At 46.8% G+C, this 11801-nt stretch overlaps 1 protein-coding gene across 10 annotated transcripts in view; it reads left to right on the forward strand.

Annotated features, from left to right (window-relative positions):
- LOC121301024 (protein unc-13 homolog A-like) overlaps positions 1-10041 on the forward strand; it is a 37957-nt gene extending 27916 nt beyond the window's left edge. For 3 of the 10 annotated variants that reach the window (XM_041230101.1, XM_041230099.1, XM_041230100.1), the window contains 8 exons: positions 1096-1125; positions 1851-1907; positions 2159-2239; positions 2496-2643; positions 3812-3868; positions 7453-7545; positions 7691-7850; positions 8276-10041. In XM_041230101.1, coding sequence (XP_041086035.1) covers positions 1096-1125; positions 1851-1907; positions 2159-2239; positions 2496-2643; positions 3812-3868; positions 7453-7545; positions 7691-7850; positions 8276-8561 — 912 coding nt within the window. In that variant the 3' untranslated portion in view covers positions 8562-10041. The remainder of the gene's footprint in view (positions 1-1095; positions 1126-1850; positions 1908-2158; positions 2240-2495; positions 2644-3811; positions 3869-7452; positions 7546-7690; positions 7851-8275) is intronic. The other 7 variants (XM_041230104.1, XM_041230105.1, XM_041230107.1 and 4 more) reach the window with 3 other exon arrangements.
- Positions 10042-11801: the final 1760 nt, after the last annotated feature.

An 11801-nucleotide genomic window follows, 5' to 3' on the forward strand; every position in this document is an offset into this window, starting at 1 on the left:
CTCTCTCTCTCTCTCTCTCTCTCTCTCTCTCTCTCTCTCTCTCTCTCCTCTCCTCTCTCTCTCTCTCTCTCTCTCTCTCTCTCTCTCTCTCTCTCTCTCTCTCTCTCTCTCTCTCTCTCTGCCCCCATCTCTCTTCAAACTGCAGCATGGTGCATTTCGACTGACTCCAGCTAGCTCCCCCCCCGTGCAGCGGCCCCCTGTCTCACGTTGTCTCTCTGCATCCTGCTACCTGGATTCCCTGTTTACTATCTGCAGTGATTATTATTATTATTACTATTAGAATCCAGGCGTGGTCATTTCTATCTCTCGCCTGCCCCCTCCCTCCCTCCCCACCAGTTTTATATAGCTCTCTAGTTCTTCTTGTGGACCAGCCGCTTCAGTTCTATACTGTTTTATATCAAAGTCATTGTAACTGGAACTTGCTTTGTTTGTTTTTCATTATTTTCTTTTTCTTTTTTTTTCATTTGCTAAAAACCGAAAAAAAAGTCTGAACTTCTGATTTCTTTAGTTTTGTCTTTTTGTATTGTACGTTTTCCAATGAATGCTGACCTTGTTGCTGTTGTGTTCAGCGGTGTTGCAGATCTATTTAGTCCCACTAGAGGGCCTCAGCATGGGGTTTGAAATGACCTTCAGGGGGAGCTGTAGTTAAAACACAAAGCACGAACAATAGCTAAACGGTAAATAAAATGACATTGTTAACCCTCTGCTTACCACAAGTTCTGCATATCTGTTAATGTATTCATTCATTTGGTCTAGAGCCTTAGTTACAGAACTTCAAGTCTCAGGATGTTATTTCCTTGGTTAAGAAACCTTGTAATAGAAATGCTCACAAACACACACACACACACACACACACACACACACACACACACACACTCCCCAGTAGATACTGTAACCTCAATACCTTTTTACCTTTGAGCAGGCCGTGCACTGGGGGGGCATGTCATTGCAGCTGATTGGCTGGTTACTGAGCCGCGCAGTTCTGCTCAAAACACTGCGAACTTGTGGCAATGGGCGGGGCTGGGTTCAGCCTCCCTGACTGGCTGGAGGCACTGTGATCAACCTGTGATGTCATTAACTGTACTCTCTTTGCAGGGCAGGGTGAAGCTTGTGTGTCACACTGATGTAAGGATACCTTCCCGCTGAATGTGTTCTCTCTCTTTCTCTCTCTCTTTCTCTCTCTTTCTCGTTCTCTCTCTCTGTCACAGTTTCACTTTGATCTCTCCACTCCTCTGCTCTGTGCACTGGGGTTTCTTGCAGGGAAATTCATTGTGTGTGTGTATGTGTGTGTGTGTGTGTGTGTGTGTGTGTGTGTGTGTGTGTGTGTGTGTGCGTGTGTGTGTGTGTGTGTGTGTGTGTGTGTGTGTGTGTGTATATATATATAAAATAATTTCTATCGATAATAAAAAATAACTGTTACTCTCTCCTTGTCTACAGTGCCCTGTTCTTCTCTTCCATGTCAGTGTTGCTGCTTCACTCTAACCTCCCCTCTCCTCTCTTCTGTGGTTCAGTGTGTTTTACACTTTTTTCTTTTTTTGTCTTTCTTTCAGTGAATTTAATGGGGATATATATATATATATATATATAGTAATAAAAAAATCCTCCCTCCTCTCTCCCTGTCTACAGTGCCCTGTCCACCTGTTTTCATCCTGTCCTCTGTTACTCTCTCCCCTTCCCTTTGCTCTCTCCTGCATTTTCTCTCTCATTCCCACTCTCTCTCCTCTTCGAGTCTCTCAGTCTCCATCGCGCCCTGTCACATTGTGTATCTCTTTCCCTCTCCTCCTTGTTCCCGCTCATTCATACACGCTCAGCCTGGGGGTCGGTGTCACAGTGTCTCTCCTCTCTTTCAGGGCACGCAGCTCATATTCAACGCAGCCAAGGAACTGGGACAGCTCTCCAAGCTCAAGGTACCCCCCTCCATTTCAATAACTCAGAATTAGAAAAGCGCTAACAGATGCTGTGTCAGGATGGTTTGTGCTTCTTCTGGCTTTGCTGACGCAGGGTTCAAAGGTGCTGGATGAAAGGTATAAGAACGATGCTCCCATGTTAATGCCACACCCCAGAGCGTCCCATTGGACTGTTTCTCCTGTGTGATGCAGGTTGATGCTTGGTTAGGAGCTCTGTATTGCTTTCTGATTACTGATTTTCTCTGTTTCAGGATCACATGGTGCGGGAGGAAGCCAAGTCCCTCTCCCCTAAGCAGTGCGCTGTGGTGGAGCTGGCACTCGACACCATCAAGGTACAGAGAGCCAGGGACAGACAATCACACCCACACTGAGAAACACAGCCTCTCTCTTACACACACACACACACACACGCACACACACAAACACAAAGACAGGCAGCAATCCTATCTGGAGCTGACACTGTCAATCTGTTTGCTTCTGCTGAATCGCTGATTCAACCCAAAAAACAGGACTGATCTCAAATCACTTCCTTCCCTCCCTCCCACTCTTCCCTCCTGTTCATCTCTCTCACGCTCTCTCTCTCTCTAGCAATATTTCCATGCGGGAGGAGTTGGTTTGAAGAAGACGTTTCTTGAAAAGAGTCCTGCCCTGCAGTCTCTGCACTACGCACTGTCTCTCTACACACAGGCCACCGACACCCTCATCAAAACCTTCGTCCAATCACAGAATGCACAGGGTAAGGGAGCGCCTCCGCTCGCTCTCACTTCAGTGCAATATTGCTAATGCATAAATATTAACATTGGGGTTAGGGTTAAGGTTAAGGGGTTAGGGTTAGAGGGTTAGGGGTTAGAGTTAGGGTCTCTTTGTACCTATGTACAGTGTTGTTTTATATCTATCTGTCTGTGTGTCTGTTTGTTTGCCGATAGTCTCAGGCTGAGATAAGAACTCTGCCATTACCACACAGCACAACAAACATTTACAGAAGGTGTTTTTCATGGTGCTGTAGATGTTTAAATTGGTGCATGTTTTGTAGAAATGAGTTTCAATAGAGCCACACATCGGTACTCTTCATCCTCCTTGTGTTTTTACACAATCGAAATGTTCATTAATTAACCTTTGTCTGCTGAACCTCTCTGAGGACTCGGAAGCGAGTGCAGAGTTGAGTTTTAACCTTGAAAACAGCAACAGCAGCTTCCAGCAGCAAGCGCGCGCTTCTCAGTAGCGTTAAGATAATAATATCAATAATAATAATGTTCTGTAAAGATGAATCTGACAGCCACTCCAGGACCCTGCTTGCCTAGTCATCTGTAACTGTGTCTATCCTGGACTGCAGTGGTGCAGGTCCAACTGCACATATAAACTATTAGAAATCATGTTTTAATTAAATAAATAAGAGCAGTACATCGTTAATGCCGTTATCCAGGCCTTCAGAATTGTGCAGTCTAAAGCTAACAGGACGACACTTCGGTCAAAGTAAGATGCACTTGAACGTTCTGAAATCTGCTGTTTTGTTTGGCTGAGAGCGGCTTCTTGGTTTTATAACAACCAGAATAAATTCCACTCTCATAGTTTGTCATACAGACAAAGTGATATTAAAACAGTGACCCGGCTTGCTGCCACACCTGTGTCTAGGGTAGAACGGGTCAATCATAAACTCAGCCCAACTCAAACCAGAGCAAACTGAGTCAAGCAGACAAACAACTGGGCTGCTGTCTCTGTTATTGCAGCCGGTACTGCTCGGAGACGGAAAGCCTTCCTCTGCTCGGCTCACTTTCTTCTGGAGTCTCGTTTGTTTTTTTACTCATCACCAGTGTTGTTTGTTTCTCTTCTCTTGTTCTCTCAATTCTTTTTTTACTTGTTTTTTTTGTGTCTCTTCTCTTCTTCCCTCCCTCCTCTCCCGCTAGTTCACGGAGGCAAGGGGGTTAGGTTCACCCTTAGCGAGGATGTTTACCCAGAGAAGGGTACGTCTCCCGGGAGCAGTGATCCCACTCGAGGCTTCCAAGACTCTGCCAGCCCCTCTCCCCTTCTCCCGATACCTCCTCACCCCCTCTCCCCACACACACAGCCAGGGTCACAGCTTAATCAGGGTGCTGTCATGGCAAAAGGCATTGGGGCAAGTCACATGATAGTTTTGTCTAGCCGAATCAACTGCATCACGGATCTCGTGCTAAAGATGTTTATAATCATTTTAAATTAAGTATCGTATTATTTATAATTAAGTCTAAATTTCTACCTATATTAAACCACATGTTGGTTTTTTGTTTTGGTTTGATCTATAATGGCGTTTATATAGTTTATATATATATATATATATATATATATATATATATATATATATATATATATATATATATATATATATATATTATATTTTTTTGTACCATAACTATTTTCAAGTGCTCATATAGTAATGAGATGCGCTGATGTATGACTTTGCCACCAGTTTTAACCCAAGGAGCACAAACACTGTGAGAAGGGTCTGTGCTCTGGAACGCCAGCTTTAGCACAGTTTGTCTTGTTTTAGGTGCCGTTATTAGAATGTAATCCTGGTGTGTGCGTGTGCTATTACAGGTTATGTACATTGTCTGCAAGTTTTTGTACACACACACTTTTATATGCATTTACTATGTTTAATATGTTTCGCTCCAGTGTGAAGCTTACATCTGAAATCTATCAGATAGAGTCACTTAACATCTGATCATGAAGTGAAGATTTGCCTTGGTTTTTGGATACTGCTCTGTAAATATGCGCACGCGCGAGTTCAGTTTGTTAGGAGGCAGCTTGTTCCCAGGCTCTTGGTTAATCCGCAGACAGTCCTGCAGCTCACGGTCTGGTGATGGGGACAGAAACCCAATCAGCCTCTCTGTGACTGGCTTGCTGGCCACAGTAGAGGCTGTGTGATGAGTAAACACTGTGGGGTGCTGGGACACTCGCTGAAGAGAGCCGTACAGCACAGTGGATCCCATTCGTACTTCAGTACAGAGCCACTGCAGGGCCCCTTTCCACCTGCGCTGCTGTTGAAGACGTCTTGGTGAGGGGAGTCTCTGGTTCTCTGCTCTGTAGGGAGGGAGATGATCCCCACTGCAGTGTGAGTGTCTCTTCAGCCACTGTCCCAGCAGACCCGCTCTGGCTCTTCCCTTTGAAATCCTTTGCTCTTTCTGTACTGTGTGTCACTTGGCAGGCTGGAATAACTCTGGAGCCCCAGTTAAGAGTGATTGCTTTCCTGGCTCACTGCCGATGAGGCAAACCTGCAGCTCAGCCAGCAAAGCTCTTTCATATTTTGCTGTTTGATGTAAACGGCGTGTTTTATGTACATTACAATCTATTAAGGATTAGAATATTTAGCACAACATGCTGAAGGGCCATTTTGAAACCCTGGCACAGGCACACAGCGTTTTCAATTCATTTAAACAGAGGACTGAATCCACCTCACATCAGCTGTTTAAAAGCCTGCCTCTGCACACATCCTCCCTACCTTCAGATCTCAGTTTAACATAACCTGTGATCACTTTTCTAGAAGGAAGAGACTATATATTAATAGGCTATGAACTATATTGATCAAAATACAGAAATATATCTGCATCTTCTACACCGTGCTGTCAGGATACAGGGCTACCTGCACAAGCAATGTTCAGATCCCGTTGGTAGTGTCATTTGAAACTTGTTTAAATGTCTATGTTACAGTAACCCTGTAGTTTTAGTTTTTAGCACTGTGTTTTTCAGCCAGCCTGAGTGATGGTACACTGCGTGCTATTGCATTCAGCGTCACTGAGCGCACAGCTTGCTGATCAGACCCAGGGGCGTGTTTCTCCCCCAGACTCTGAGCCAGGCCTTCTAACAAACTGAGACAGCTGCCTGAATGCAGCCCCCAGACTGGGGCAGTGCATGCCTTCCCCCTGCCCGTCAGAACCCGTGGCATGGGAATGAGGTACAGCCCGACCCGGTCACACCAACACTGCCTTTCTCCAGGGCTGCAGGATTCCTCAGTTCCGAGGAGGCAGGGGCTCGTTCTGGGACCCCCCTTGAGGGTTCAGAGCTGGAATTGGAACGCCACACTTAGTGGGCTTTCTTAGACCGAGATCCCTCCCTCCCGGTGCTGGTGGAACCTGAACCCAATGGAAGCCGCAAAGGGGTGGACTGGGTTCACTCTAGTCTGGTTCTGGTGTGTCTGGGTTCGGACTAGACCCATCTGAATGCTCGCTGTTGGTTGTTTGCTTGCATCTGGGTAGGGGAACCAGGAATGGATCTGATTGGATGAGTTTTAGAGCATGTGACTTGCCTGCTCTTCTGTTGAACCAATAGGAAACTGTCGTCGACCTACCCACCCAACCAATTAGAACAGCCCACATCCTTTAACCAACCTCCTGCCTCGCTTTGCACACAGCGAGGCTCCTATTGGGTGCTCGAATGAACCAAGACTATGGATTGAAGAACGGCCCTCAATCACAGACTGCATCTAAACAGCAAGCTGACTCACCAGGACACTGCAGTCCTCCTCCCCTTAGAGAAGCATGCTCGCCCTTTAGTTATGTCTCTTGACTTTCGCTTCTTGGCTGTTTTCATCACCCTGTCTGGTTGTCAGTGACTGCAGGCCATGATCCATAGTCTTGCCCCCCGTATGAGCCCGACAGGGGAATTCCCAGCATAGGAGGCCTGCTTCCTGCCAGACCTAGTACTGTTAATGATCATAAATATTGTGGTGCCACATTACAGCAAAGTAAGATTTCCTAGAACTCAATTTGAAAGTCTGCTTTGCTTGTGTTTTGCAGTTCAGTTCTGCTCAGTTAAGTGATGTTTTATAACATCTCCCCCTCCCCCTCCCCCTCCCGCTCCTCTCAGCTCAGACAGGTCGGTCTGTGCAGTGTGAAGGAGCCCTCCTCTCAGCTCAGACAGGTCGGTCTGTGCAGTGTGAAGGAGCCCTCCTCTCAGCTCAGACAGGTCGGTCTGTGCAGTGTGAAGGAGCCCTCCTCTCAGCTCAGACAGGTCGGTCTGTGCAGTGTGAAGGAGCCCTCCTCTCAGCTCAGACAGGTCGGTCTGTGCAGTGTGAAGGAGCCCTCCTCTCAGCTCAGACAGGTCGGTCTGTGCAGTGTGAAGGAGCCCTCCTCTCAGCTCAGACAGTTCGGTCTGTGCAGTGTGAAGGAGCCCTCCTCTCAGCTCAGACAGGTCGGTCTGTGCAGTGTGAAGGAGCCCTCCTCTCAGCTCAGACAGGTCGGTCTGTGCAGTGTGAAGGAGCCCTCCTCTCAGCTCAGACAGGTCGGTCTGTGCAGTGTGAAGGAGCCCTCCTCTCAGCTCAGACAGGTCGGTCTGAGCAGTGTGAAGGAGCCCTCCTCTCAGCTCAGACAGGTCGGTCTGTGCAGTGTGAAGGAGCCCTCCTCTCAGCTCAGACAGGTCGGTCTGTGCAGTGTGAAGGAGCCCTCCTCTCAGCTCAGACAGGTCGGTCTGTGCAGTGTGAAGGAGCTCTCCTCACAGTGCTGCTGTTATTATTTGGCCCTTGTGGCCTTGGCCGCCTCTTGAGCACTGACCTCTGTCCTGGCTTGACCCACAGGCTCCGGCGTGGACGATCCTGTGGGAGAGGTGTCCATTCACGTGGAGATTTTCACCCACCCCAACACCGGGGAGCACAAGGTCACAGTGAAGGGTGAGTACCCTTTACCCCTGCACCTCCTACCCTCCTCCCTCACCCCTCTGTATTGGTCTCTCCCAGACCTCCTTTTTCTCTCTTCCTCACCCTCTGTGGTCCCTTTCTCACCCTTCCACCCCCCTATCCCACTCTTTCTCCTCAGTTGTGGCTGCGAATGATCTCAAGTGGCAGACCTCTGGGATATTCCGCCCCTTCGTCGAGGTGAACATAATCGGCCCGCACCTCAGCGACAGGAAGAGGAAGTTCGCCACCAAGTCCAAGAACAACAGCTGGGCTCCCAAATACAACGAGACCTTCCTATTGTGAGTGGACAGCACGCTCTCCCTTAAGTACACTTTCAATGAGAGTGCTCTGTGCTTATGCCGAGGACTTGAGGTTTCTGAGGATGTATTTGAAAGAGCATGATATCTTAATTGCAGTATTGAGTTAATCATGACCCATACTTTAAGCGCAGGTCCAGAGGAAGCAGGTGGAAATTAAGTGGATAGACTTAGGACAGGGAGTAGAAGACAGAGTGGTGAGGGGATGGAATGGGTTACCTGTTCATGATGCTGATGGTGAATCATTGGGATCTTTTCAGAACCAACCTGACCAGCTACTAGGAACCTAACGAGCACTGATGGGCCAAATACTCTTCTTTGTATTTTTAAAAAAATATATAATTTAAATGTCATTATGTGCAATAATTAACTTCACCCAATTTCCATTTTCTCCCCCTTCCTCTCAGCGCCCTGAGCAGCGAGGTGGGCCCGGAGAGCTATGAGCTGCAGCTGTGTGTGAAGGATTACTGCTTTGCCCGCGAGGACCGTTCGGTGGGCATGGCGGTGATGCAGCTGAAGGACATCGTGTCCCGGGGTAGCGTGGCCTGCTGGCTGCCCCTGGGCAAGAGGATTCACATGGACGAGACGGGGCTGACCGTGCTGCGCATCCTGTCACAGCGCAACAACGACGAGGTCGCCAAGGAGTTCGTCAAGCTCAAGTCAGACACTCGCTCCATAGAGGAGGGTAGATAGAGGGGCCGGCCAGGGGACCGGGACCAGGACCTGGGTGCACTCGAGGAGCCAAGACAAGCCCTGCTGATAGAAGTCCAGGGACAAGGCTTGTCTTGCGCACCCTACCCTCCTACCACCCGATATGAAGGACACTTCTCCGCCACCTCGAAGGAGTTTCTCTGTCTGTTGGGCACACTGACTGGGGTTTGCATTTTTTTTTTTTACACATGAGTAAGAAAAAAGGTTGTTTAAATCAAACGGTGAGTCTGGAAGTGAACCATGTTTGCAGCAGAGCATCGGCATTACGATGCAGTTATCTGACAGGAGAGGGACGGGTAGCAGTGTGGAGCGCTTTGAATTCAGATACAGTCTGACCCCGCCAGGTCCAGACTATATTTTACAACACTTCTGGTGCTTGGAATTGGACTCTAGATCAGCAGGACCAAGACCTGACATCCCCCAATCCTCCCTGACTGCTCACGTGCCTCTGTGACTGGCCCCGGGTTCAGAACAAGACCACCACAAAATATTCCACACAAAAAACAAACAAAAACTAACTTTTTCTATTTATTTAATTTTATTCAGAAACTTTATAAAAAAAATAAAACAAAACACATATTGAATAAAGACACCTGCTAAGCACTGCTTTAATGTTCTGAAACAATAAGTTTGCTGCATGCAACAACAGACCCCATCATCCAATCCCAGATACAGGACTGCTGACCAGCTGGTTTCCTGGGAGGGGGAAAGCTCCCACCCAGTTATGCAAATCCAGATGATCACGCCAGTTCTTGCCCCTGAAGGAAGGCCGGGTAGAAGAGGAGAGGGTGGGGCAGGAACAGGAACCTACAGCTATTGAGTATGGACTCTCAAACTACAACTCCCATGAGCCTTTTCTGCAGCAAAGGACCTTTTACATGTCCTGTTCCTGTTGGAACCCACTCAAGCCTGGAATGAGGAATGGAGCATGCAGGACAAGTTTGAATTCAATAGCCATTGAGAATCATCTCTCTTTTAATAAGATCTTTTGTTTCAAAGATACTTTAAATAATAATAGGCAATTCTAATTACCAATGGATTTATTTATTTATTTTTTAAAAAGCAAAAAAAAGTCTGCACTTTGATTTTTTTTTTAAGTTTATTAACTGGTGCATGTGTCATGTGTTGGTCAGTGTGATCGAGAGTCTGTGTATCCAGGAGTCCTCTGTTTTGATAGCCACACCGTTTCTGTTCATCTGTGTCGATAGTAAGAGTCTGCATGACAAACTGAAGCCTCCCAGCACTGTGATTAACTACACGGCCCCCTTGTTGGACTCCAAGACTGACAGAACTGATATACCTCCTGCGTAGAGATCTGTTTACCAAGGAGATTTCACCACGAGAACGCCTGCTTCACTTCAGAACTGCCAAAGTGTCTTTTACTAAATCCCACCGATGGTAAAACTGTATGGTTTTTTAATTTGTTTATTTTTAAAAATATCTAGGTATTATTTGATTGATTTATTTTTTAACCAAACACATTCCACTGGAACCGAGGCCTGGCGCTGTGCCCTGCTCAATGGCTGCGTGTGGGGCTGGATCACAGGGCTATGCAGGTCTGACATGGGGAGCGCATGGTTTTGCCTGTAATAATGTGAGTCCCCTCCCCTGATCCAGCACATTCATAATCACCTTGTCCAGCCCCCACGCCCATTATATCTGACAAGAGGAGCTGTGAACCCACACCCTGGTACTGCAGGCAAGGGGAAGCACAACCAGCGCCACCTAGCCAGCTCTGAATGGTACTGCAGAGAGCATCAGCACCAATTTCGGACAGAATGTGATAAACCTGGAGGTGTCTGAATCTGCCAACACTCACACAGCCAGCAGCTACAGCAAGGAGGGACTCCACAGCTCAAACCGCAGTGCTGGAAAAGGATTGACATGTGGTATAAACTGTATGTTAAAAACACACATGAGAAACTATTATTTTCAGGTTGATGTTTTTTTCATCGTTCTTAAGTTTTGCAAATGTTTACAATTGATATGGGTGATTTTAGCGCTGGAAATCAAGGGGAGTATTTAGAAGCAGGAGCGCAGTCTGCAACGCAAGCGTGACGCGTAGCTGGTGAAACTGGGAGAATAAAGGGAGACGTAATACTAATGAGAGGGGGAACAGCACAACAAAACTGTATTAAATACTCATTTTAGTGCTCCTTGGTTTTTGATAAAAATGTCAGAAACCTGCGATGAAGGTAAATCTACCACAGATCCAGAAAGAAGCCCCATAGATTACTTAACAAGGTGACCTGAACTCTAATGGAATTGGGATGGGACAGGGGCCACAGATCACAAGACTCCCCCCAAACAGGACCCTAAACCCAACCACCCCCTCAGCTATTTCATACAGTGAATTCAATACTGTGCCAACTGTGTGTTCAAATACGTGGCAAGAATAATGTATGTTCTATTTAAAGGTTAAGTCAGAGAAGTGAACAGTACAGGCTTGAAGTAGTTCTGGCATCAGATTTTACAATCCATCCATTACTTTAGCTTAAAAACAGGGGAAAAAAGCTTCTAAGTGCAATGCAAATTAATTAGTTCATATCCTTCAGGACCTGCTTCAGCATGCAGTTCCAAGGAACCATGCATTATACATGGGAAAAACTGAAGCAGACATAAAACACTTTCATGCTACCCGGACCACACAGAATGAAATGAACGCAAAGCAATGCAGGCAAATGTCTGCCTGGATAAAACGTGTTACCAAAGTGTAGAGTCCCTCTCCCAGGCCCAGCAGAGCTGTGTGTGTGAGTGAGTCAGCCTCATACACTCTGTAAGTAGACGTGCATGCTGTGAAACCCGGACCTACCTGCCAGCACGTGGCTCCTCTTCGCTGGAACTGCCAACTGTCGTCTCTTTAGTTTATTTACTTTTTTAAATGAAATAAAATATTTAAAAAAAACAACAATATGTAGTGGTCAGTGGTACTAGCATGAAAGAGGACTTTTATACTAAAATATATTTGTCATCCTTTTTTTAAACTGGGTGGGGGAGAGCTCAGCCTTGCACTGTCTTCTGCTTCCCATTAAAAAGGCCTCTAACCTGTGTGAGACTCCTCTCTTCATTCTTCGGATGATTCCTTTTCAGAACAGCAGCAGGCCTGCACAGACCAGCAATTCGAACGCATCACTGCAAGTGCTTTGAAGTCACACCATTGACATGTCTGACAGTCCTGTGAATATAAGGCCCATCTAAGAGGTTTGATACCTTTCCACATAA

The sequence above is a fragment of the Polyodon spathula genome, chromosome 26, assembly GCF_017654505.1.
Source record: "Polyodon spathula isolate WHYD16114869_AA chromosome 26, ASM1765450v1, whole genome shotgun sequence".
NCBI lineage: Eukaryota > Metazoa > Chordata > Actinopteri > Acipenseriformes > Polyodontidae > Polyodon > Polyodon spathula.